The sequence below is a fragment of the Urocampus carinirostris genome, chromosome 11, assembly GCF_059441175.1.
Source record: "Urocampus carinirostris isolate Australia breed hairy pipefish chromosome 11, RoL_Ucar_1.0, whole genome shotgun sequence".
Classification (NCBI taxonomy): Eukaryota; Metazoa; Chordata; class Actinopteri; order Syngnathiformes; family Syngnathidae; genus Urocampus; species Urocampus carinirostris.
This window is the reverse complement of record NC_142359.1, coordinates 21,525,480-21,553,039: the sequence shown is the minus strand read 5'-3', so window position 1 is coordinate 21,553,039 and position 27,560 is coordinate 21,525,480. Positions and strand designations below refer to the sequence as shown.

Here is a 27,560-nt window from a genome sequence, read left to right as displayed (position 1 = left end):
GTTTACTTTTAAAAATACTTCACCTCTCCCTTAAGAACCAAAACATAAAACAAGACACATAATGATGCTTTTACTAAGGAAAATAGTTTATTATGCAAAGAAAATAAAAGCAGAAAAATACACATGTGGGCAACACTCTCCACTCGCAGCTCATTTCAGTCACAAGATCCTCGCTTTTCTGTCAATCTTGATGTATTGACATCCTTATTTGATATCTTCATGCTTGTAATGGAGTTAACAAAACCAGTTAACTGGGATTGGCCACCATCAAGCAAAATTTGTCAGATTTTTATATGTACAAAAATAGGTACTAAAATAAAATGTAGGGCTTCTTTATTTTTAAAAAGGGCACAAAATGAAAGATTTTAGAGAGCTTTACCAGCTTCTTCACTCCTAGACAGGATCAACTAGGTAGAAGTACTTACTAGCTTACTGTGGCACAATAACAACTGGCAAGTAGCAAATTCATTTGGTAATTTAATAAGCAAGTACTGTCCATGAAGTCATTTTCAACAGCTTCCTGCTTTCCCGATTCAACTGTAAACATCCTGCCTCCCTCATCTGCATTTATTGTCCACATTTGAAAACGTTCTGCATCTCTCATTTCCCAAACCAGTGCAGGAAATGCAGTAAGGCACAATAGGAAAGAAAATAAACAAAATATCAAAAAATAAGGAATAAAAAAATACAAGTATCAAAAGAATGATTGCTTATGAAGGTATGAAGGAATGCAATAAAATATTAAATGTTAAAAAAGAGCGATAATCTTTGGAAGAAAAACAAAAAAAACTATAAATATATTAAAGCCCCGGTCCTCTCTTTTGTCTAAAACATTACAAAACTCATGAAAAGGAATTTGCCAGGATGACAACGCTGATGAACTAAAAGAACAATTCAGTGCAGATTCGCTTCTAATAAGAGATTTAGCAAAGGAGCCGACTCAGCAGTGGGAGCTTGTTCAACGACAATGAACACAGGGGCGGTTGTTAAACTTTCAAGAGGTCTCGTTGATGCTTCTTTCCAAGGCGATGATTTTGGGGCCTGGCTCTAGATGCCTACAAAAACACACAAATTCATTGTTATTTTATTTATTTATTTGTTTATTTATTTATTTGGGGGGGATTCTAAATGTGAGAAGAGACATTTTTGTAAATAAAAAAAGAGGGGACAGTCGGTATTATTTCACCACTAGATGTCGCTAAATGGTTTAGAGTAAAGGTCGGGAACCTGTGGCTCGCAAGCCATATAGACGCTCTCCTACTTACGACTATTCAACGGTAGATGCGAACATTTTTTTCAGGATGGCGAAAAATATCCGAACATTGCAACAAGTTAGATTTTGTATTGTGTGCACATTTTTCTTAGTAAAGGACAGGACTGTAGTGCTTCTTTCCGCCGCTACCGGCGTGTGGTGGCGCTGTGAGGTTACCCAGCATCCACCCAGAAGAGGAAATCTGGCTTCTACTTCCTAGTTTGTGTGTAAACATTCTATACTGTACATCCAGCGCGCCACTCCAGCAGCTCCCGTGTTATTTTCGATTGTTCTCGATTGTTCTCAGCTCAGGGATGCTGCTGGAAATGTGAATTTCCCTTCGGGGATGAACAAAGTATCTATCTATCTATCTATCTATCTATCTATCTATCTATCTATCTATCTAAGAACTTTGACATTTTTATTATTTAATATCTTATGCATCCAGTCAATATGGTTGGTGTGAAGTGTAAAGAAGAGGCGAGCCATTTCTTTTTAAATGAAAGTGGAATAAGAAAGCTTGATGCGGTTGAGAAAATAGTCGGAACTTTTTTGTTTCTGCCACTTTTTACCACGGAGGAGGAAGTCACCTAACTCTTGAAGCTCATCTTCCAAAAGTAAGTTAAACTTATCTTTATTCATCTTTATAGTCAAAGTGTCACTCCCAAAAAAATCTCATTTTGACTGTAGACTGCTAGTTTTTTTGCTGGGTGTGACTGAGTTAGTTGTCTGTCTTTGTGTGCCCTGCAATTGGCTGGCAACCTGTTCCGGGTGTCCCCTTCCCACTTCCTGAAGATGGCTGGGATGGGCTCCAGCCCCCCCGCGACCCTAATAAGGATAAGCAGTACAGCTAATGAGATGAGATGAGATGAGATAATGGTATTGATCTGATCCAAGTACTCGCTCGGTATCGATAACACCAATATTTTGGTTGATCATTTACTGCGTTATTCCGCAGTAAACTCCTCCTGAGGATACGCGGTGCAGATAAGGGACGGATGGACAAAAATACGTAAAATTTGTTGTTGATTCCTGGCTCCTCCGTGTTATATGTTGAAGTGTCCTTGGGCAAGACAATGAATCCCTAATGCCCCCAATAAGCAGGTCGGCGCCTTGCATGGCTGCATGGCCGCTATTGGTGCGTAAGTGTGTGTGTGAGTGGGTAAGTGTGAAGCACATTGTAAAGCGCTTTGGGAGATCTTCATTCGCTTGAAAAGCGCTATATAAATGCAGACCATTTACCATTTAAATTGTGACATTGGGGGTGGTTATGTGGTTAAATGTACCCGATAATAGAAACCGATAATTAAATCCTTCGAAACAACTTAATGGATTATTTTAAAAATAAAAATGGAATTACCATGTTTCGGATTACAGCTGATTAAAAGCCGCTCGCTCAAATTTAAGAACCAAACTAACATTTTTTTTTGCACAAACCGCACCGGAATTTAAACCACAGACTCATGCCAGGTGATCACCTACCAACCACCAACAGAGTGGGGAATTTGCCGGCCAACGGTGCCATGCTCCCGCACACCTGGAGCCTTTTTTAGCTCTACTGCAAGTTGTTTACATCAATTGTTTTCAGATCATGTGACCATTCAGGATGGAGACTACAGCAGATGTTACAAAAACGAGCACATGTTTACCACTACGCCGGAAAAAAACAAGGACTGCATTGGGTGAAATGTGAGCCTTATTTTTCCAGAAGACAGTGCCAGGGTAACCCTGCTGTGGAGAATGGAGCCAAGTTCAACACAGAGGTGGTTTTGTGCTGTATTCAGGGGTGGTTGCCGCAGTGACGGACCAAATTGCATTCGCTTGTCATTGTTCCTTGAGGATTAAAGGAAAAACCAGGGACCTAAAAATGACTTTGACGTTTTTGATACACAACTTCCACTTCTGTCAGATTTAAATGGATGAATTGAGTTCTTGATTTGTGGGTGAAAAGGTTTAAAAAAAAAACGTGAGTATGTATTAAATATTGAATAAAGTACTGTCAACCCCCTGTTTTTCTCCTGTTTTGCTCCTTCAACTGCCAGAATAATTGCTTTTAACTCAAACACCGTATCATATGCATTTTTTTGTATTTTCCGTGTTGATGGGTGTTATATACAAGTGACTGGTTTACAATAGGAAAAGTCGTGATTAGCTGTACAATTTAATTGGACACATGCAGACTACTCATTTATTTTTTTGGTCTACTTTTACCAGGCAAAAAGAATAAGCCCCACCGTAGTTAAATCCACAGTGTTTAAAATGTAGTAGCGGCTTGTAGTCCGTATATTACGGCCATGATACTCAGTGGGTTAGGTACAGTAGTTCTCATTAAACCTTAGTATGTACGGATAATCTTAGAACAATATGATGACAGTGGCAGTTGCGTTTTACCTATTTATACTATTTGAGGAGCTGGTTTTGTTGCTTAAACTCCTGAACGGCGGTAGTATCTCCGCCTGGCTGGTGTCCTCGGCCGCTGATGTAGATCTTTGCTGTTCCGCAGAACGGCGCCATGCTGCCATGACCACAGTAGCGTCCGCGCCCTCCCAATGATCAGGGTAGTCACCGCCTAGGCCGAGAACATGCGGCGGTTCGTCCTCGAAGGTGGACAACAGATTTCTGGATTTGACTGTTTCAACACATAAAAAAAGTATGAAATGCAGAGCCCTAATGAGATGTTGTGTGATATCCAGTCCAGTGTTGGGAGTAAAAAAAGCACCAGGGAGCCATTAGGAGGTGCCAAAGAACCACATAGTCACATGCAGCCCCAGAGCCCCTTGTACATGAATGCAGGTGTTTATAGATTTTTTTGTTTTTTTGGGGGGTGCGTTGACACCAAACCAAGCTAAAAATACTACCAGAGGCCCAGAGTACAACTGTGTAAACTTTCACGCAAATTTGATCAGCTGTTTCGGAGCCTATAAGCCACATACAAAAATCACAAATAGGGATGTATAACAGGTTTAGACTAGATAGATACTCACATCCAAGCCATATTTACAACTATAAAATAGTGAAATCAGGGGGTCATTTTCCAATGAGCATATTTGGTTGTGTGTCACCATCAGCCTATGAGAGGTGTGTGTGGGGCAAGGGCATGGCCTACACAGAAACAATGAAATCATGGGACAAACATGAGCAGATAATTTACAGTCGGAGTGATCCAGGCCTGGAGAAAAAAAAGAAAACTTCTTCTTTACCCAGAAATGGAGAAAAAAATATCCAAGCGATTTGAAGACAAAAAACAAAATGAATATGGAGTGTCGGCTGTGTACTTGCAAGCTCCTAAGATTGCAAATACAAAGAAATATGAATGGTTCGCTGCCTCCATAGGTTAGTGTACACGTTCTATTGTATTTCTTTTATTTTGTGATTATTTTAAGCCGTCATAGGGGGCCTGCTTCAACGTGAGTTGGTGGTAAGATCATGCCTAAAGAATAACCAGTACCGGTACATAAGCCTGAACAAAGCCGAACCCGACCGATTAACTTGATTTGAGGGACTGAGCCTGAAGTAAACCTAAAGCTTTTTATATTTTCTACTTTATTGAACACACACATATTCTTTACCGTACAAAAATCAAACTGTACAACAAACCAAAATAAACCAAAGCGTACTTCGGCTGAGGTATGCAGCTTGGGGTTTACTTGGGTCCGGGTTCCTCATATCAAGTGTGGACTTTGAAGTGCAGTGAAATGAAACCGAACGGAACGGCACCGAAAAGATAATCATATTCTGCAGATTACATGATGCAAATAGTAAAATATTTGTACGAAAAACGGATAGAAAGTTTGTAAAGCTTTTAAGAATTTGGCGAAACTTGGAAATGACATCTGACGTAAGCCACGTTGAGGTGGAAAGAGGAAGCGGCACATTTTCTACTGTGACACCGAGGATGAACATTTCTTTGGATTTTGTGATTTGGAGTTTCACCAATAGTCTGGTCAGCATGTTCTTTATGATAATTTTTTCGGAATAATAAAACTTAGGCGCCGAAGTGCGCATTTCGGACTGCAGCGCCGCAGTTTGTTACTCAAGAATTGTTACTTCAGAAAAATACTACTCAAGTAGAAGTAAAAAGCAGTCATTTTAATAGTTACATGAGTAGACGTAGGTTAATACTGTGCAGAATCTCCATTAAGAGTAGGAAACAAAAACAAAAATAACAAAAAAAATGGCAAGGGAGAAGCCCAGCCAGGCCTGACTTAATGATTGACATTTGCCCAAGCCCAAGATTATATCTCTAATGTGAGTACATGAGACAATTTGTAACTAGAGAATTTCTTTCAGAGTAACTCACTACTTTTGGGTGACAGTAATCTGGAGAGGGTTAACTGAGTTACTTTTTAAATGAAGTAACTAATAACAGTCACGAACACACCCAACACTGGTGATATTTTTGAGTCTGCATCACAAAGTCCTACCTGTGGCGGCGTACGACTCTTTGACCGCTAGCTGCTGAGAAGCCGGGCTCCTGTCGGCCGCACTATAGTTGGGAAGAAGGTCAGCCGGGTAGAAGCTTCCCAGAAAGAGAGCAAAGCACAACACCACCACCTGAGGGGAAGCAGAGGAAAATGTGCACACACACTAATGAGTGCTAAGCTGATTAACAGTCAGAGCTTAGCAAATCAATAACGGATCCATTTTTCATGATGACAAGCGAGCTCACAGTCGTACCATTAGGCAGGATGACGTTTGCGTGCCCACCACACGGCATGACTTGGACACTTTTCCTGACACCAAAGCTTGCAGTGCCTGCAATTGCTGCAGCAAAGATCTAATTTTTTGGGGGGGGGGGAAATAGAAATTATAAATCCAAACAATTTAGAGATTTGTTTATGTAACACAAGCATAATGGCCCTGCTTTGCTGAAATTCTATCTGGGCGAGGTTGCAGGGAGCCACTAGGGCGCGCCAAAGAGCCGCAAGCAACTCCAGAAACACTTGTACATGAAAGCAGATGTTTAATCGATTTCGTTGATATTTATTGGGGGTGCCTTGACTAGAAACCTAGCTTAAGCCACCCGCAGGGGTCAGAAGGGCAGTTGTGTAAATTTTCATGAATATCGGTTCAGCCGTTTCGGAGCCTATGAGTTACATACAAACACACGTATGCACACAAATCAGAATTTATAGAGTACTTTAAAAGATTTCAATCATATCTAGATTAGATAGATTAAATTTGATGTATTTAGATTGTAATACTGTAATGCTAAAATTACTCTTTAATAGCAAGTAACTAAGTGAGTAAATAAGTAAGGCCGGAGGGCAGAATGAATTCTTCCGGTCAGGATCAGAGTATATTATAAAATGATTTAAGGCTGCATTTAACCAAGTAAGACCCAGATATAGAAAAACATTCAAGAAAAAAAATAACCGCATAGATCACGGTGTCAAACTCATGGCCCACAGGCCAAATGTGGCCTGCCTTGTCATTTTCTTTGACCAGTGAGACAATGCTGAGGGAAGCGCGCAAGAGAAAATAGTGCCATATATAGCCTTGCAGTTTTATATATGTCCACTGAATGTCTCAACAGCCAAGCGCTGCTAGGAAAGCAAACCATACATCCATTGAAGCTATATTTCCTGACTACCATTAATCAACCCGAGAACATTGAACAAACCTATCTTAATGTTATTTTACTGAAAATATATAATACGAAAAATACAAATACAAAAGTGTTGTTGCTCAGCTAGTATTTTGCGGATTGTGAAAGTTCTACCCCTTTTGTTGCAAACTACAGACTATTATGACACCATCCACTTATATTGTCAACATAAAAGATTATGAGTCTGAACAATAGCAACCTATGACTATCTTAATGTGAAGAAAGTCAGCAACAACAAAAATCCTTCCATTTTTTGTAAAAATAAAAAACTGTACTTTTCAACGCTGTTGAAAAAAAAACATCTTTATATATGAACTGCAAAGCGCTCTTACTTGTTGGTACACTCCAGCGTATCCACTTTCCTCCTTAGGTCGTTGTTTTCGTTGGCGCATGTCTCTACCCTGCGGACAAGAGTAGTACTGCAGGTCAACTATCATTTAAATTAGACGGTACAGTATATTTTTGAGAATATGTTTTTCTTTTACATGACAAAGCTATAATATTCAAACTGATAACTACTTTATACATTCAAAATCAACCACCGTAAAACATTTTTCCCCAGGTATCCAAAAATTGTATGTTTCCAAAAATTCAAAAAACAAAATAAAGATTTTCACTTACTTTTTCTCCAAAGTGTCCATGTACTCTTTCTTCTTCCTGCGACTCTCCTGAGCAGAAATCTACCCGGCCCAAAAAATAAAAAAATAAATGTTTTATCGGGATAAAACAGCAAGCTACAGATAAGCCTTTACTTGAGCTGCACCTTGTTTTTGATCTTCCTACGAATCTTCTTGAGTGCTTTCTCCTCTGATTTTGTGAGCGGTAGCTTGGTGGGAACCGGGTACCCTTCGGCCACCAGCGTTCGGCGCTCTTCCTCAGTTAGCATCAGTGGTCCTGAGCCCTGAAGTTTCTACATGCAAACACACAAATAAATACAGTAATCTCTTGCTGTATTGAGGTATAATTAGCAAGGTTTTGCTACTTTGCAGATTTTCATCGTGCATTTGTTCTGCAGACCACACACAGCAAAGGCTATTAAAGAGGGTTGTGTGTATTTGTTAGGTGGGCGAGACTGTGTGCGGGACTGTGAAAGGTTGGCCTACGATTGGTGATCGGCCGCACAAGTCAATGTGTCCACCACCCAAAACTAACTGCAATGCACAGCTATAGCTTGTATTTTAGTGGCTCGTTATATTGAAAAGAAATACAGCTACTATTTTAGCATCTCGTGACATTGAAAATAAGCTAATCAATTAAATCGGACTCTGAGGAAAGTCAGAAGAGCACGAGAAATGCTGATCACCATCGGGTGCATCGAGAGAGAAGGCAATGGGAGCACCGCAGGTCCGGCCGACTGCGGCTAGGCTATGCAACAACTCTCATAAGCTACACCTGTCGAGACTGTACCTCACAAACGCGAGAACCATCAGCCATTAAACGGATGCCTTATAGTTACAACTCGTAGGAAACCACTACATTTGTGACATTTGTATTTAAATCATCATGGAGACCTGGCCCATTTTGAGGATCCCTGATGCTAGTGGGGAGCTAGTGGGCCGCTCTCTACATCGCCTTCTTTCCCTGAAAGGAGAAGCCCTACATTTTTGTTGTAATATTTTATAATGACCATAGAGACCATAAAGACCATTCATTCATTCATCCATCTGCAATTCTGTGATACATAATTGTATTTTGATACCATTGTATGTATTTATTATATGTTACTAATATCCATTAAACAAATGTTTCTACTTCTCTGGTTTTGACTATCACTGGACTTTTTTAGAATGCAACTTTCGTAAAAAACAGTAATCGCTGTTTTAGTAGTCCCACTTGCGCCGGACATAAGTCCCTTACGTGAGGTGCGGTGAGCAGGGGCGAGTTGGAAAGCAATGAAGTTGAAGAATTCCCACGGGGGGACGCCTTTGCAGCAGGTTGTGCCGGCGCGGAGCTGCTGGGTGAGGTGGGCCGGGACTGGCGCGGCACGGGGCTCTGGCTGCCCTCGGAGTCGCTGCCGTGTGAGCTGGGAGGGGTGGGAGGCATCTCCAGACCTAACGCAGGAAGAGCAGTTTCATTAGTATAATTAAAAACCCAATGGGAGGAAGGACAGTAGTGACTTAAGATGCATAATCATCTAATCTTACTTTGCTCTGTGATAGACTGTTAAGCTTCATACTGAATCCAAAGGGTCAACTAATAAACAGTGTTGGGACTAATGTGTTACTAAGGAACGTGCTCCTGGAATGCAATTTTTTTTTTTCAGTGACGAGTACTGTAACACATTATTAATAAAACTTTGTAACTCAACATAGTGCATTAGTCCACAACTTATTAAAAGCAGTTCATAAATTACTATGAATTAAAGACATTCTCTGATCACATCTGTTCCTCCTTCACTCATTATGTAACATACAGCCATCATGTGACGCTGAAAGAGGGAGGGTGTGTGTACATGTTTACCTATAAAAAACAACCAAGTACAGGTATAATGATGCCGTCTTGAGCACAGAGTACAAGGACGCTGAATTTGTCCTCATGGAGATACTGTCCATATTGTATATACTCGCATCTAAGCGATATTTACAACTATAAAATAAAATATTGAAATATGGGGGTCAGTTTAAATGTACATATTTGGTTGTGTGTCACTAGTAGCAAATGGTAGGCAGCGCGTGGAGAGAGGGTGTGGCTTATACAGGAACACTGAAATCATCGGGGCAAACGTGAGCACAGAAAAAATGTGCTTAATTTGATCTTTTTATTTGTAAGATTATTTTTGAAATACACATTGCCCAGAAATGGAAAAACCTTTGAATGGTTTGAAGCCCAGGAACAAAATTTATATGGAGTGTCTCAGCTAAGTGTTAGTTTGCAAGCTCTTAAGATTGCGCAAGCCAAGGAGGCTTTGCCGCTTCATAAGATTAGTGTACACGTTTTTTTCCATTCATTTTATTACGTGGTTATTTTAAAGCAGTGTTAGGGTTCGGCTTCAATGGGAGTTTCAATAATAACGTGCTACTTTTTGGTGCCAGTAATCTAAGGTAACTGAATTACTTTTTAAATAAAGTAACTAGTGACGGTAACTAATTACTATATATGAACACTGCTAATAAATAGCATCAGTGTTTCCATTTCTATTTGTCTTTTGGGGGAAAGATCTGAGATAGAAATGTTTTATGTCACAAGAGAGGTTGGAGAAAAACAACTTGAAACTGAAGGCTGTAGTCAGAGAAAGGAGATTTAGAAATGCAAACCTTTGGGGGACAGATTGAGAAACTGATCCACTTCATGCGGTTCCAATTTAATCTGAGGAAAGACCTTCTCCTCTTTGACCTTGACGCTTTTGTCATTGTCTCTGCTGTCGAGAGATGTCTGTGGAACACTGGACTCAGGTGCAAACTCAGGAGCCTGGGGGTCATCTGAAGACCCCAGGGCAAGGGCCAGGGAGGGCAGGAAATTTGGGGCGTCTGACAAAAGACCTTCCATTACATCGTCCTGCTCCATGGGCCATTCGGATGAGTCGCCTTCAGATTCTGCAGAAATACCCGTTGATACACAAATCTTAAGTATAAAGACATGCAATTGATATACAGTGGGACCTCTTCATACCATCTTATTTCTTTCTAGGATTGCGCTCATGGCTAGTTTCTCACAAGCTAATTTTCCCAATAGAAAATAAAAACGAATTGGCTCGTTCCCGACCTCCTAAAAGAATCCACGTTAACCCTAAATAGCTATAAAACACATCTTCCTGATCACTAAGAGCACATTAAAAGAGAAAATAAACAAATAATACAGTAATAAGATAAATAAGACGATATTAATTAAAATAACTAAAATGCGAGCTTATTATGAGGGAGTCGCAGTAACAAAGGTGTGTGTGTGTGGTGCTGATGTGCGGGAGGAATGTATATCTGTTTCAATAGTGTCAAAATAGGAGATGTTGACCAATCACTCCTTCGCTAGGTCCCCTCAGAAGGACACCATGATTGTCGAATATTTCCTGCTTTGGTTCAATTGAAATCATTCTTATTTTTTCAGGAAAAAATCCTTAGCATTTCCCTTTCTACAACTCGTGGCTGGGTCACAAAAAGCAGATGCAATACGATAAAAACAAACTTTCTGTGTAATATAAAAAATGTGAATGGGATCAGGCATCAACTTGGGATGAGCTGATGCTGATGGTGAGCGACCTCGAACAGTCCCTAGTTGTAGCCTGAGGGGCATGCTGGTAGCTTGGGTTCAAACTCATACGCAGAAAAGATTTTTGTTCAAAAAACAAAACTCGTATACAGTGATCGCTTGCTGTATTGCAGTTTTCTTTTCACAGTTTCAATAGTATGCGGATTTTCTTTGTGGATTGTGTTCTGCAGCAGACGCCACACAGAAAATTCTATCACAGGGGCAGGTTGCGGAGGTTTGTGTGTGTGTGTGTGTGAGTGTGTGTGTGTGTGTGTGGTTGAGGGTGACAGTCTGTATGACTGTGATAGGCTGGTGTTTGCTGTCAGTCAAACGGCAGGGCGGGTGAACAAGTCAATGTGTCCACCTAACCGACTGCAAAACACGGCACCAGCTAATATTTTAGAGACTTGTTAGATTGAAAAGAAATTCATCAGTTAAATCAGACTCTGAGGAAAGTCAGAAGAGTGCAAAGAAATGCTGATTACCACTGGGTGCTTTGTGTATTGTTATCGAGGAAGGGCGTCGGGAGAGAGTAATAGCGGGGCCGCAAGTGTGGCCTACAGCTACAGCTACGTAACAACTCAAACAACCCACCACTGCCGAACCTATATCCCACTGACGCCAGATATGTTAGCCATGAAACGGAATGAGTGGAGATAAAACTCTTGGGAAACTGCTACAACCACGACTCTTGTACTTTAATCATAACAGAGACCTGGCTCGAACCGAAGAGCCCCGATGCTGGTGTGCAGCTAGCCGGCCGCTCTCTACGTCGCTTTCTTTCACTGAAATGTTAAGCCCTCCAATTTTGTTGAATTTGACAATACAGACCACTGATTCGACTACAATTTTGTGTTCAGTGTTTTTATATTATTGTAGATCAATAGTTGTTATTGTTGTTACTGATGTATATATATATTGTATGTTACTGATATCTAATAAATAAATGCTTCTACTTTGCAGGTTTTGATAATCACGGAACTTGTATCGAAGCTCTCATGTTTAGAGGTGCTTGTACAAAGAGGTACCACTGTAAGGAAGTGAATTCATGCTTGTTCACCGGCGTCACTGCCACGCTCCCCAGTCAAGTGGGAAAGCGGTGATTGTGGTCTGCTGTCGCCACAAAGCGAGTAGCTGTGCTCAGCAGCGATGTGTGGCGGTGGAGAAGACGATGGGCACAGATCGCTACAATCTTCCGCTTCCTCGTCATCACACTGCATTCCTCTGGCGCCGCCTCGCACCCCCGACAGGAAAGGGTCGCTCAGCAGCTGGCCCAGCAAAGCATCATGGGAGAGGTCGTCCAGGAGCTCGGAAAAGTGCTGCACAGGAAAAATAAATTATTTTATAAATGCATATCAAACTGGCAGTTGTTTACACTAATCAGTGAACAAATAATAGCTCTCATGTTAAAAAAGGTTGAAGACCCCTGTAATGCATTGTAAAAAACCTTTAACACTACAAGAATGACAATATTTCTATTACACATCGGAAAGTCAAACCCTCAAAAAACAGCAAGGTCACGAAAACACAAACATAACCATGTCAACAAGACAACTAATACACCCAATATTTGGGCAATAAAGTCAGTAGAGAAACTAAAGTGGAAACACAATTGCCTCCAATTTTAAAGTTATGATGTATGTATAATGTACGACCCAATAAAATATTACAGTGATAGTTAAATGGGAAAACAGTATCCATCCCAAAATGATCACGTCGATCCAATCCAAGTACACGTTCAGTGTTGGTGATATCGATATTTGGTTCTGTCTGCCCACCCTTACCATTAATGACTGCTTCAGTCACCCGTGTAACACTTTGTTAAGCATCATCTTCAATTGTTAACCCTTAGCTGCTTGGATCACAAAGAAAAAACACGTGTGACCAGAGGGTAATTTTGTGAAGAGTGTAAAAATAACCTCTCTGTGTAAGAACAGGAAACAAAAAGGGAGTGGTCGACTATTTGCAAATGTAAAAACAAAGCCACAACCCACATATACACGCTTATAACACGCAGTGTACCCAGTCATTTCCCCGCCTGTCTGTGTACAAGGCAGGGCAGTGGAATGGGTCATAGCCCACCACACACAAACACACAAACACACAGAACCCCCTTTGTCCTAGAAGTTCACACAAGCATGTCATTCCGGACAGACTTGCAACCCGACATCCCCCTACGGATCCTTTCCCTGGGCTGAATAGAGAAACTCCAGAGGCAGGAATCTGTCAAGTAAATTCTAAATAAGTGCCAACAAAGAGGCTTTAAATACTCACAAGCAACTACAGAGTTTACCTTAATGACTTAAACAAACATCATGTTCCCCTTTAATACTAAATCAATAAAATAGACGACACGTCCGATAGTCAACAGGGTAGTAAAAGAGCAAGAAAGCAACATTATTGACAGCTAATTTCCCCAACTCCCAAATGTAAGCCTCTAATATAACTTCTTTATAAACTCACATTTGTCTGGGGTTTTCTATGTTCAGCTCATTTCTGGAAAGAAAAAGAAAAAAATGACCCTTTCTGCTTCTTCTCGAACCATTTGATGGCATTTTGGTCCCAATAAATATGTGTGAAGTGAGTTGAAGAACTTCCCCTCTACCAAACTATATTCTGTAGCTTATGAATGACCGATTTCTTATGTTGACAATATCTGTGTATTTTGCTATTCCAACATCCGTTGCAGCCTGGTCATCTTGGAGGGGGGATTACCTCATGTGCGGTCCCTTCTCAAGGTTTCGTCATTTTTCTCTTGAGGTTTTCCTGTTTTTCCTTGTCCTCATGTAGGTTTTAGATCAGGGGATGGTGCAATAATAATAAGGAGCCTGTACAGCCCTTTGAAACTTCTTGTAATTAAGGGCTATGCAAATAATCATGACTTGACCTTTGCAGACAGGAAATTAATACAACTTTTCTTCAGGCTGTCAATCAATATTTGTTGAGGTTTTTTTTCCTACAGGGTTAGACTTAAATGTCCCAAAGCATGGTAATGACCTCTCTCTTTATCATGTGGCCTAGCAAATTCAAGAGCTAGCCAGATAAGATGCATGACTACATAAAAACAATCATGAATAATAGCAGAATAGATAGACAGGTACTCTGAAAGAAACTGTTTATAAGAATGGATTTGATTGTCAAGCAAGGTAACAAAAAATAAATCCTCAATCAACTCGTAATTGTTATTACAGTATATTCACCATGAGGATTTTTTATAACAAGTAATTGTTTTATTACCTTTTAGCATTAAAAAATCCAGACTATAATTCTGGGTAAATAAAGATACCTGGTACGTTATAGGTGACACTACCAGCCTTTTTAAGGAACCATTTTTTATTTTTTTTGAAAATGAAATGTAATGAAATGAAATGATTTGCATTTATATAGCGCTTTTCAAGTCAATGACTTCCCAAAGCGCTTTACAATGTGCTCCACATTTCCCAATAGCGGCCTTGCAGCCATGTAAGGCGCTAACCTGCTTATTGGGGGTATTAGGGGTTCAGTGTCTTACCCAAGGACACTTCGACATGTAACACGGATGAGCCGGGATTCGAACTGGGATCCCTTGATCCCAAGACGAGCGCTCTACCTCCTGAGCTACTGTCGCCCCTTCTCTAATTTTTATATTTCCTAAAAAAAAGTTAGGAAATTATAAGTTTGTTTTCAACAATGGTAAATTGAACAACCTGTTATATAGCACAGGGATTAGAATAAAAATAACAAATAATGATCACATTAATTTAACATAAAAATAATTGTTTGCTTCAGCCCCAACATAGTAAAAAGGTGCATTTAAGCTATAGAAGCTACCACCAGCTTGTGACTGTCCTTTCATGCAGAGATAATCGAGGGTCCCGGAGCAAAGGCGGGGAAGGAATGCAGCCCTCGGGTCTTCAATCATATCAGTCTTCAAGACATCTGCACCTTAATGTATTTGAGTGTGCTATTGTAAACTCATATCTGTTACCTTCATTGACCCATTTTGAGGATTTTTACAAACATTGTGGGGACCAATAGTCCTTATTAGAGCATTTTTGGCAGTCCTAATGTAGTTACATCCCCTTTAGGGTTAAAAAGTGGTTTAGAATTAGGATTAGGTAGATAGACTTTGGTTGGGATCAGTGTAAGGGTTAGAGCAATCAGTTTTGAGGATTTAGATTAGGGTAAGGGGCTGGGAAATGCATTTTGTCAATGGAATGTCTCAACTAGGATAGAAAAAAAAAAAACGGGTGTCTGTCTGTGTGTGTGTGTGTGTTGGTCTCCACTCTGGAAGTCTTGAGGGGAAAAGCAGAAGTTTGATGATGCAATGTGTGAGTAAAGCATGAAAGGCCAACTTCATACCCATCCATTCATTTTGTGAACCGCGTATCCTAAGTAGGGTAGAAGGGGTGCTAGAAGCCATCCTAGCCATCTTCGGACAGTGGGATACGCTGGTGCCAACCAGCTGCAGTGCACACAGAGACAGATAACCATTTGCACACTCATTCATACTTAGGGACGATTTGGACATGCCAATTGACCTGCCATGCATGTCTTTAGAATGTGGGATGAAACCAGAGTGCCTAGAAAAGAAACACAAATTCCTGGGGAGAATATGCAAATTCTGCACAAGAAGGCCTGGAACTGAACCCAGGACCTCAGAGCTGTGATGCTTGCTAACCAGTCTTACACCATGCCCCTTATGAAACGTAACTTCTATTACAGATGTATAAAATACAAATAACCTAACATCAGCGATATTAATCCATGTATTGTGAAAAAAAACTCATTCAAGTAGTGAAAACTATTGTCTGTGTGTTCTTGCGTGTATGTCAGTGGATGCCTTCATATGATTGCAAATGTGCACTTTAGCCCCAGGACTGCAACCTATCTGTGATGACACGAACACTGAAGACAAACACGCTGCACGAGTTCATGTCAAGATAATACCAGCCAGTCAGCGTATTTATATGTCCTCCTACTATCGGACCTACTGTATTTGACAGCTGGCTGCTTTCCACACTAGCCTTTGAATCCTCACGATTGGTCAAAGTGGCAGCCTAGAGCAATACAAAATAGAATGCCTGGTTTTGGAGATAATTTTCTTTGCACGTGCTTGAGCAACGTCCCGATAATCACAAGTCATAAACAAATGATAAAAGTACAACTGCTAAAGATAGTTGGTCAGTGTGATGATAATATGGCCAGGAAGTGACTGAAAAGTCATCTTTGAGTTAAGGCGGGCATGCAAGTTCAAAAACAGCGGACTCTTGTGTGCAATAACTTCCTTAGTTAACGTACAGAATCTGCTCATCCGTCCCTTTTGTCTCGACGTGGCGTCACTGGATCAGTGCTTCAAAGTTTAAATGTGACAGCTCACAAATGAAAAACGCATCTGGATATTTAACTTTTTCCACCCATCCCCCTTCTTCCCAAGGTCTCCTGAAGTTTCCAGATTCCATACACAGGGCAACCCCCATCCCCCTTGGAACCCAAACAACCTCCAGACGTTTGAGGATGATTTCATCATACATAGAAAACCTTGCCGAAAAGCTCAGAAGAAAAACCTTGATAGCAGGCACATTTCATCAAGATAACCGGTTATCGCTAGTATTCTTGATAGCATAATGTTGAAGGGGACTGCGACCATGAAAATATAAGTGGTCGTAAAAACAGATGCCTATTGAGCTGCTTTGTATGTGTTAGTGGGTCAAGCACCACACATGCCCAGCTTTTTCCACATCTTAACAGCAACCAGTCAGTCATGACATGCTCTTTCCACTCAATGAGTCACTTTGTGAGTGTATGAGTGCATTAGCAGTTCAAGAAATGCCTTTCAAAAATATGAACAAATTAGTGTTCAAACACCCACCCAGCCAAACACACATTAAATAACTACAAACTGACACGCACACAAAAAAGACAAATGCATACTCACGTACACGCACACACACACAAAAATAAGCCAACTCTGTTGAAAATTGAAAAAAAAAAAAAAAAAAAACTTTCAGGTTAAGGTTATTGTGACAATAGTTTCCATAATTTCATAATAAATAGAACAGGATATAAAAGTATGTCCTTGATGGAGATGGTCTGCCTTTTGGACCTCATTTACAGTATTTTATTTTATTTATTTTCCTTCCATCATTTTACATATTTGAGTAGTTCAGTCTCTCAAATGGGGAGGAGAGTACCCCAGGGTTACCTCAGGACACTTCAAAAAGTATTTGAGATTTTAAAATATATCGCATTACGTATTCCCCATTTCACCTTAAAAAAAGCCCCACTGAAAAATAATTATTAGTATTATTACATCTCATAAGTTTATAGTATAGTTGACAGTCAAAGGTAAGGTGAGAAGACATCAATGCATTTTGAACTTTTAAAGAGAACAGGAGAGAATAGTGCAATGAAAAATAGTGCACCGTAACAACAGTGCAACGAAAAGTAGTGCAATAACATTTAGCAGCAAAAATAATCCCAAATAAGTTGGAAGATATATATTTTCAGTTTTGCGAGCTTGTTTAGGGTAGTGATGGCCCTGGGGAAGAAACTATCTCTGAGCCTGTTAGTCCTGGATATAACAGGCACTAAATACAAAAAAAACTATGTTTCTTTAAAATATAGTAGAAATGTTCAAATACAAAATAAGTTGGAAAAAGACAAAAAAATCTGGTGTATATCAATGAAATAATATCGAGAAACATTGGACTAACTTACATAACACGTATTTTTATACAGTGTTAGTACCCTATGAATGCTTGATGCCTATGTTTAACCTCCCTGCCTTGTGAAGCAGACGGGGTAAAATGTATGTCAGCCAAAACCTGCACAAAGACAAAACACGTCCACCAACTAGTCCGGACTCGTTGCTGATTGGAGCCCCTGGCAAATGAGTCTCCTGAGAAACTCCAACATGGACAAAAAATGCAAACGGGGCACAAGACATTTTCTTTATTGATGTTCCCTGGAGTGTCCCAACCCTACAGGGGGCGCCTGAAAACAAGTATGTGGGTGCAACAACCCTCAAGGGTACAACCACCCAATCAACTGGGAGGAAGACCTGCACCCATAAAAAGGCATAGGCGCCATGTGGGTACCTGGCGGTTTTTTTAATGAGACCTTTGAAGTCTCAGCTAAACTACAGAGAATGGCACTCATAATTTGCAACTCAACACTACAAAATTTTGCAACACTACATTACCTCATTCAGTGCCGAAACATATAAAAATGTTTTCAGAAGCATTGTCCCAGAGTGGTAAAAAGTAAAAATTCATTTTTTTTCCTACATTTTATTTTGAAAACTATAATAAAGGAATTGGCACAGCTTATCAGCAAGTATCAAGCCTCTGGGAATTATTTTGGTATGAAAAATCACCAATCACCATCAAGAGTGACTTAGACCATATCTTTATTCACACATGAATGGAGCTCCCAGTTCCTACTGTTGCTTTCTGTATCCAAGCTGTATCCAGTTGTGGTGAACGAAATCGTGTGATCATGTCACCCGAAACATCGTGCGCTGAAAAGTTCTTGCAAATTTTAAGCATAAATTCAATGTTCTTGCAACAAAATATTATTTTACAGGCAAAGTACCCTTGTGCATGGAAAGCATTATTTAGATATTTGAGACATCACATATGCAAAAACAAAACACAAAAGTGAAAGATCTGCTTGAAATCAAGCTGTTTTTTTCAGAGGTTATCTTGGAAACTAGTATTTAGGAAACTTAGCAATGTTCAACTTTTGTTCACTAAACAATGGTAAAAGCGCAAACATTTTTTTTCAATGGAAGATGAGGGTCAAAGCTTTTTTTGATATGTGCTGTGTCGATATAGCTACAGAACTAATTTTCTGTCGGTCTTCAAAAATGAGTGAATATAGCAAAAATTGGCTGGCACCGGCTGTTCCCATTTGAGAGAAACGTCTGGCAGTGAGTGAGTTAATCAACAGAAAACAGATTTTTCAGACTGTATTCAAAGCAAACGCAAGTCAGTTCCATTGCAATGTATTGCTTTATATTGCGTTAGAACTTCTTTCAGGGAGGAGCGTAGATTGATGCTCCACGCCAGAAGCACACAAAGCCGCATCTAAATTTAGTGTTTTCTCAGAAGAAACCAGGCTCCTGTGGGACAACCCGTAGCTGTAATAATGCCCTAAAAACGGGATGATTACCACCTTGGCGTTCCACTCATTGAAAGTTGACGCCGCCGCCCACTTTCTCTGTAGGGGTACGAGTTGGGAAGATTGAGGAGACGCTTGTGTCATTTTGAAATTCCAGAGTCAAGCTTCCATATGGACGCCATGTGGAGTGAAGAGAGGCCCTTTTCTATCCGGTTCAAAAGAAATAAATGCTCTTTGCTTTTGGGGGCAAGTGGTTCATGTCGATTCAATATTTGACTGAATAAAATCCAAAAGACCGATTCTCAGATTGTTTGAGTAAATGTGTAAGTAGTAACTTTTTTATCTGACTTAAACTGGTACAAAACAAGATATGGTATTTGATTGCCTGAAATCACTTTATTGTTCAATAAGTGTTTAGTTTTAAAACTAGGAATATAACCTGTCAGATTTTTTTCTTAGGGAGAAGTTTCAACATAATTATCATTTGGGTATAGGTGTTTTTATGACGATTTTGTCAGATTTCAGAACAGGTAATATTGGCTGGACCTTTGTACAAAATGTTACCAAACTGACACAAGTTCTCAAGAAAACCTACCGTTTTTTGTTTTGTTTTATACCTCTAATTAAAGTGAGAAAGCTACTATCTTGCTACCGATTCGATTACTATGAACTTGGTCAATTGATTTTAGGATTTCCACGTGTGCCTAATCTACTAGTTTTCAGTCAACTTCAAAACATATTCTGATAGCTAAAGGTTAGAGGCGAGCAGGATGCCCTGCCCCGCTGGAGAACAGGCACTAACCTAAGTTTTAACACTTGTTTACTTTGCCACTGTGTATTTGCTCTCACACAGACCTGCAGCTGTGTTTGTATGCATGTGTGTTTTTGTGTATCTTAATGTCTTGAAAAGCCAAATTTAAGGAGAGAATCCATCTGCCGAAGATTACATAAGGAGAGACGTTTTTGGAACGGTGCAGCTCATGTGCACAGCAAACATTCCTCCTCCTTACTCTTGGGGTAAATTGAGTGCAAGTTGCTTTCAAACACACACACAGTAACGTGCAAGAAAAGGCACTTTAGCTAAGGATTGTTGCTGTCGACAACGTTTTTAAGTATCGAGTTTGGAATATTTCTATATGTTGCCGGTGCTGTTGCCCCACCCAAAACAAAAAATACAGTATGTGGTACGTGTGTTGATCAAAGCATTCTGTGAAGACAAGTTAGAATGTATATAGGCAGAAATAATGCAAAAACAAGGCGTATGATGGGGAAAATTTGAGGATGATTGATAATATCAACAATTAGTTTTATGTTCATCTAATAAAAGATACATGGCTGTATTTTTTTCAATCTTTTCCCTTCTTCCTTTACTTTTGATTTATATATCCAATATATATCCTTCAACGGAAAATTTGATTTTGCAAACAACACTTTCACTTTCCTTCCCTAACCTTGCATTTTTATAATTTCCTTCCATTTCATTGCTTTTTATTTTAGCCTTCACTAACTACGTTCAAGTCCGGTTAATCCAAAGCTTATCTTTCCTTCTTATTTAGTTACCTGGTTTTTATTTTAGGACTTTCTGTCCCTCCAATGACATTGTTCTTCGGTCAACTGTGCTTCTTGTAGACCAGATTTTTAATCATACAGGCTCACAGCCTTCAAATGAATCTACCCTACTGCCCTTTGTCCACCTGATTCGTTATTTTTTTTTCCTTGCCTGACCACTTTAAGTTCCTTAATTTCCCTCTCAGACATTCATCTCATCTTTATTCATTTTAATTACTTTGCTTTTTAGCTTCTGTGTTTGTCTCAATCTGCATAGAAATCTATTTGACTCTTGATATATTTAATTATTCAAAACAAGATACCACTAAAATGTATACACCCACTTTTAGCTGACAACTATTCATTCCCATGTGTATATTTTCTACCATACTAAGTTTAGATTGAGGCCACTAAGTAGCCTTCTATTTACAGTAAGAGGACACTTGGTAGACAATGAAGACCTACTAGTCACAATCTTTATACACACATTCAAACCAGATGAACCTGAAACCAAGAATTATGACTAAAGTCATTCTCATGTGTCAGACAAATGACGCACAAACTAGCGACTTTGTATTGTTTTTCAGGGAGTCGGTGTCAACAGGCAAAAAGCTGAGTGAAAGTAAAAGCTGTGAATGAAGGAATAGGTCAAGAAGGAGGGGGCACAATATTGGTTAAGGGAGGTGGATGAAGTGGCAAGGCTCAGCCGAGGAAAACAAGCAAGCCAGTCTATTTGTGAACACTCGTCTATTTTACATTCTCAAACACATGCTCACTAAGTAGCGTTCATGGATGGCAATTTATGCCTTGTGGGCAATTAGTTTGTAATTCTCTGTAAACATGAAAAGTTGTTGGAATATCACATATTTGTGTGTCCAAAATGTACACAGCCCACCATATATACTGTAAGTTGTTACAGGTCCCTTAAAACAAGGACCAACCGGCTCACAGACAGTTTCCTCCTGAGGGCCATCACTGCCCTAAACAAGCACGCAAAACTGTAAAAGTAAATATCTTGCTAATTTAGGGGATTATTTTGTTGCTGCTAAGTTTTTTATTGCTGCTAAATTTTATTGCACTACTGTTACAATGTATAGTTATTTCATTGTACTATTATTATAACTTAGGCTAGTCTTTAAGCACTACTTTGTAATTGTTTTTCGCCTTTTCATCCTGACACTTTTTTTTTCCTTTTTAAAGTCTTTAGATGTTTTACCCTGGAGTTCCATGTATCATCTAGCTTCATACAATGTCTCACAATGTTTATATCAACGATAATAAAAGAAAATTCAAAATAATAATATATGACTTAGAGGTTTCCGTTTAAACGGACACACAAAGAAATATATTTGAAATGAGAAATTAGTATTTTTTTTAAAAATGATTAGTTTGATGGGCTTGATGTTGGACTTCACTCTACAAGTCCCGTTAAATTTTGCAAAAAGAAAAGTGTGTGCATATGTGGGTTCCACAGACTGCATTCCCATCTTGCCGCAGACGAGTTTCTCCCTGAAGCACACTTGTACGTTACGTAACCCGTTAAAATGAAAATTCCCATCTTGGGAAATCCTCAAGGTGCGCAAGTCTCAGATTTAAGAAGGTTTCAAGTAACACTAGAGGATCAAAGCACGTAAATTGACAAAACAAACGCGTCTGCATTGAAATTATATTCATTAGATTTATATATTAAAGCAATAAAGTCAAACAACACCCCCATAAATTCACATTTAATTCCTCTAACTGTAATAATGCTCATTTTGCGTGGAAGTCATCAAATTGAATTTACGTTTGAAACAGTTTGCACGTTTGTAAACAGAGCATGCTTATGATTACAGAGGGCGATACGTTTATTTATGTATGTTTAAGAATGCTAAATCCCTAAATAAATCTACTTAGAAAATGGGTGCAGTTTCTTAGTATAGCAAAGGATTTGTCTATAAATAAAATGGAAGAATTTGAGATTGTGGGTGGAGGGCATCCTGGACCCAAAGGCTCTAGTTGAGACTGGAGAGCAGGGCACATTGCATGACTATTTCCGTTAAAACAGTTGACGATATCAAATGTTTATGAAGTTGAACTTACATTAGTATAGAGAGTGCAATCCATGTCTCCGGTCTCCGACAGCTCGCTGAGGTTTCTGTCCCAGTGCAGGAAGCTTTCGCTCGAGTCCAGGATCTCCATGAAGGCGTCCCGGTGGCCTCCTCCTCCAAATACTTTTGAAGTTTGAAAAAGTTCGCAACTTTCTGTTTTCGGAAGGCAGTTGGTGCGCCTATATCAGTCTTTCTTACTTATTTAAGGAAGTGCGTTCAAGTGTTTGTTTATCATCTCCTGTTCACGGCGACATCCACAAACCCTTCGCAGCTGCTTTTCTCTCCCCTTTCTTCGGGTTCTCTCCTCCTCCTCACAGACCAGCAGTCCTGGAATGCGGGGGTGGAGTCACTCGCCACAAAGTTAAGCCATGTCAGGCATACAGCAGTCAAATACGATCATAATAAGCGTGTCAATTGTTTAAATTAACCAATGTGTGTGTCTAAAAACAATGAAAATCGAGTTTGTTTAACAATACCGAAATTGTTTTCTATGGTGAATATTTAAGCATATCCCGTGGTTAGTTTCAAAGTAAATCCACCCGCTGTTTCCAATGACTTGTTCACGCCGAACTAAAAATGTGTCGTTATTAAAACATTTAAAAAGCATAACTACCCCTCTCAAATTATGATCGAAAAGGAAAACTAAAACGCACAAGAGTTAAGTTTTTCAAAAGGTAGTTTTAATTTGTAAGGCTAGCAGTCAAGCTATACCAAATAGAGCGCATGCGCAGTCTCCGCCCGATCACTTAACCGGGGTTTAAATATTAAATGCCCTGGGCATCTGAGCTGTCCAATGAGAAAATGCTTTAAATTCCACACCTTCCAATCAGGTAAAGCCAAATAACACAGCCATGACAGCCCGCCTTCAAGAAGCGAAAGTTTGCAATAAAATGTACACTTATAAAGTAGACCAACCAAAGCGCACGTGAATTGCAGTTTAAGGTTAAATCGTTCCCTTGGGTAACATAATCGTGTTTTTTGAGTGCGTGCGACCCGGACAAATAAGGCCATAAACACAAATGTTTACTTTGTTTATATGTCTCTCTTATAACAAACAGTAACACCGGCAAACGTTTTAGGTAGGAATGCAACACAAAACAGCTTCTCACCAGAGAACTTGCAACTGAGAAAGAAGTGAACATTATATGATATGGTTCAAATGTTTCAGTGACGCATAAGTTGGTTTTAAACCTTATACAGATATCTTGTAACAAAGGTGGCTTAATTACTGTTTTTACATTTAACAAGGAGAACTCGTGCTTTTTATGGTAATTGGCGATGTTTTGTGCACAAACTACACTACAAAAGCAATTGAAAAGTTGTGTTCTCTTGGAGAAATGACTGATCCACCAGTACGATGTGCCACTGGCCAACATGCTTTCTGTGTCGCTTCAAGTTGTCTCATACGATAAGCGACAACATCTCTGGGGTCCAGGTCTTTTGGTACAAAGTCAAAAATATAGTTGGGGGGGGGGGGGGGGGGGGGGAATGTTGAAGGCCAAGGTCTTTATGTTCGATTATCGCTGAGAAATATGATGCTGTCTATAAAAACAGGAAATGCTTTTAGTACGTAGAGAAGAATGTTTCATGTACGCTCTCATTTTGCAGACCTGCTATGATGGTTGTCGCCTGCCGTCTCACTTGGTTTTTGTCCACGTACTCGCCATAATCCAGCTTCCCGTCTACTATAATCCTAGCCCTGCAAATTTGTGGTGCATGTCATCGCTATGGCAATTGATTTCTGATCATTTGTTATTTAAAAAAATAATTCATACCCTTTTTTGATGTACTGGTAGGCCACATCCCTTAAACCAGGTTTGAAGACCGACACGCGATGCCATGTTGTCTTTTGGCTAATATCACCTGTTGAGTACAAACAAGGCAGCATAGAAATGTAACGGCATTGATTATTTTCAGCAGATATATTACCGTACATTTTAATAATATTTTCTTTTACTGGAGGCCTATAATATATTAAGGCCAATTTTATCAAATATAAAACTGTATGTCAAATAAAGAACACAGGGAGAAGATGACAATAACTTGTTAATGCAAATCATAACTTTGACATTTTCACATGTGATATTGTAGAGCAGCAGTTCCCACGACCCTACTGAGGATAAGCGGTGCCGATGATGGCTGGAGATATATATATATATATATATATATATATATATATATATATATGAACTGCTGACAACCCACTGATATGGATGAATGTTAGTCATTCGGCTGATCAATGCGAGAAAGAAAAGATATTGAGAAAAGAGTATGTTTTTTTTTTTTGCAAAGATAAAATTGGGCAAATTCCTGCAGCACACTAGCCAACGTCTCATGGTACAATGGTTGATATTTATTGACATGGTGTTGAAGTTAAATAGGAAGCGTGGTCACAAAGATTTCTGAGATGATGGCACAGAAACTATACCAAAATAAATAAAGTAAAATAAAATAACATAGAAATTTCCATAGCATTACATCATAAATTTTGCATAAACAATGTGCAAAAGTTGATCCATAAGGTTGTTTGGATTGAAAAGCTGATATGCATTTTTACAATTTAAGTACCAGCGCCCTCCAGAGGGGTGACACGAGACTTGCAACGCTCTAACAAACAAGTTACATCTGGGAAGCCCTTAGTCACGTTTCCAGTCAAGTTGTTGCATTAGTTACCCGACGGGGTGGTCTCGCTATCCCCAGATCGCCAGGTTTCGTTGGTAGCCAGGGAGAAAATGGTGACAGGGTTTCGGCCCTCCACCTGCCTCATCACAGGCTCCTGGCCCACTCGACCTAGCAGCTGGACACGGTTTATTGCTGGCAGGGATACAAAAAAACAGTGGGCTCAAGTGAGCTCAAGGTGATTTTAGACAAAAATGAATTTATGATAAATTGAAATGTTGACATCTGCTTACATCTTTCGATGCTGTAGTCGGTGGTGCTGTTTCTTACCAGCTGCTTGTACACCTAGAAAAAAGGTACATAAAATTTGATTAATATACAACTACAAATTGTATTTGTTTGTTCTTTTTCTTTCTTTGCGGCTGCAATTTAAATCTTTTTTTCTTCTTTCCAAAAACGTACATGTCCATTAAAACTGGAAAATGTCCCAAACAAGTAAAGCCGGCAACATGGATTTAATAAAATCAAAACGGAGAAAACCGACGACGTTTGATGGTGCTGCCAATCAAAGGCAAAATATTAAAAACAAACAGGAGCAGAAACTGTAGAATATATATTGTGACTCAAACATAGAGATCATTTCTATATGGACAAACAAATGATCGTTATAATGGAGTAAGATATGATAATTCGTTTACAAGATTGATAGAAGAAGATTCCAAAGTTATTTGGGGACAGCTCTCTTATAAGCTTTTTTCTTTGCATGTGATTGTTTTTTCGTTTGGTGATTTGATGTTTGTTGCAACAATATTGAAAAGATAAAAAGAAACCAGAACATAAACAATTGGATCTACGTAAAAGCTATTGATTTGACATTCATGAAATACAGGTACTCATACTTTTAGAGTAGTTTCTACATTCTGAGTTGCAAACTTATCAGTACACTTTTGACACCACGCAAACAGAACAAGCAATCTTCCAACAGCATAGAGCATTTTTTTCCTGTGGTACAACAGTCTTTAGTACTTTATTTATAAGATGTGAATCCTTCCCCTTGCCGAGTTAGCATCTTTATGTCCTGTCTCACCTGTGCAGAAGCTCTTCTCAACATGATGGCGATGTTTCACTTAATCAAACGAACACTGTGATGATCTACAAAGGCAAAAGTAACAAGAAAAATCATATTCTAACAAAGAAGTACCTTTCTCTAGTTAAATCATGTCACGTTTAAATAGTTTATTGCACATTGCATTTTCAGCCCCATGACATGTGCGGCACGTTCTCCTCCCGGTCTCCCGCCATTGACTTAACAGATAACGTAAATTTCTGTACTTGTCTTTTTCAAAAGCTATTCTCTGAATTTTACATGACAGCAAACGATTTTTCTATGATACGAAAGTCTTTGTTTGACACGATACAAGATACAAATATGCGGTCTAAAGTTTTAACTTACCGATGTAACCTTACGCTCTTTCCCGGTCCGTCAGTGATCAATGTCCCTTGCGACCGGAAACCCAGTACTTAGGATCATAGTTCCGCATTCCCTCACTATAAACAATACGGTACTAAATAAAAATAATTGTAACAAAACCAAATGCTGAAAGTTTAAAATATATTGAAACATGCAAATCGAAGACATTACTACATCAATGTATATAGTATAACAGATTTGCACGTTGTATGGTTCATACCCAGTCTTGAGCGCGCAACTACACAGTAGTAATTAGCTACTTTTAGTAGTTTCTTCATTTAAAAAGTAAAAGTAATTCCCCTGATTACTGACAGCAAAAAGAAGCGCGTTGCTTTGAAATAAACCATCTAGTCACAAATTACCAGACACACTCGCATAGAAGTTACACCGCGAAACTGCTTTTAAACAGCTACATAATAAAATAAATAGAAGAAAATGTGTACACCAACCTTTTGAAGCACAAAACGCTTCTTATTTGTTAGCTTTTGCAATCTTGAGAGCTTGCAAATGAACATTTAGCCTTAGCCGAGATACTCCATATCCATTTTGTTTCTGGTCGTAAAACCACCTAAAGATATCCCTCTCCATTTATTGGTATTGTCCAAGATGTTTTCTTTTTCTCTGGAATGGTGTGTTGCAAAAATAACTTTACAAATACAGAAACCAACATTAAGCACACTTTTATCA

At 39.3% G+C, this 27,560-nt stretch overlaps 2 protein-coding genes across 2 annotated transcripts; both read right to left on the bottom strand.

Moving 5' to 3' along the window:
- Positions 1–62: 62 nt before the first annotated feature.
- Positions 63–23,483, bottom strand: creb3l2 (cAMP responsive element binding protein 3-like 2). Its single transcript, XM_088348388.1, has 11 exons — positions 22,776–23,483; positions 12,103–12,361; positions 10,115–10,393; positions 8,718–8,911; positions 7,624–7,770; positions 7,482–7,540; positions 7,193–7,261; positions 5,930–6,029; positions 5,677–5,806; positions 3,644–3,881; positions 63–1,055 (listed from the first exon to the last, which is right to left on the bottom strand). Exons 1-11 carry the CDS (start codon positions 22,872–22,874, stop codon positions 995–997), a joined length of 1,635 nt encoding a protein of 544 aa, XP_088204514.1. The 5' UTR covers positions 22,875–23,483; the 3' UTR covers positions 63–994.
- A 318-nt stretch (positions 23,484–23,801) lies between these two features.
- On the bottom strand, positions 23,802–26,941 carry ssbp1 (single-stranded DNA binding protein 1). The gene is made up of 7 exons (XM_088347197.1): positions 26,856–26,941; positions 26,490–26,554; positions 25,696–25,747; positions 25,457–25,597; positions 24,559–24,646; positions 24,394–24,482; positions 23,802–24,325 (listed from the first exon to the last, which is right to left on the bottom strand). Exons 2-7 carry the CDS (start codon positions 26,511–26,513, stop codon positions 24,291–24,293), a joined length of 429 nt encoding a protein of 142 aa, XP_088203323.1. The 5' UTR covers positions 26,514–26,554; positions 26,856–26,941; the 3' UTR covers positions 23,802–24,290.
- Positions 26,942–27,560: the final 619 nt, after the last annotated feature.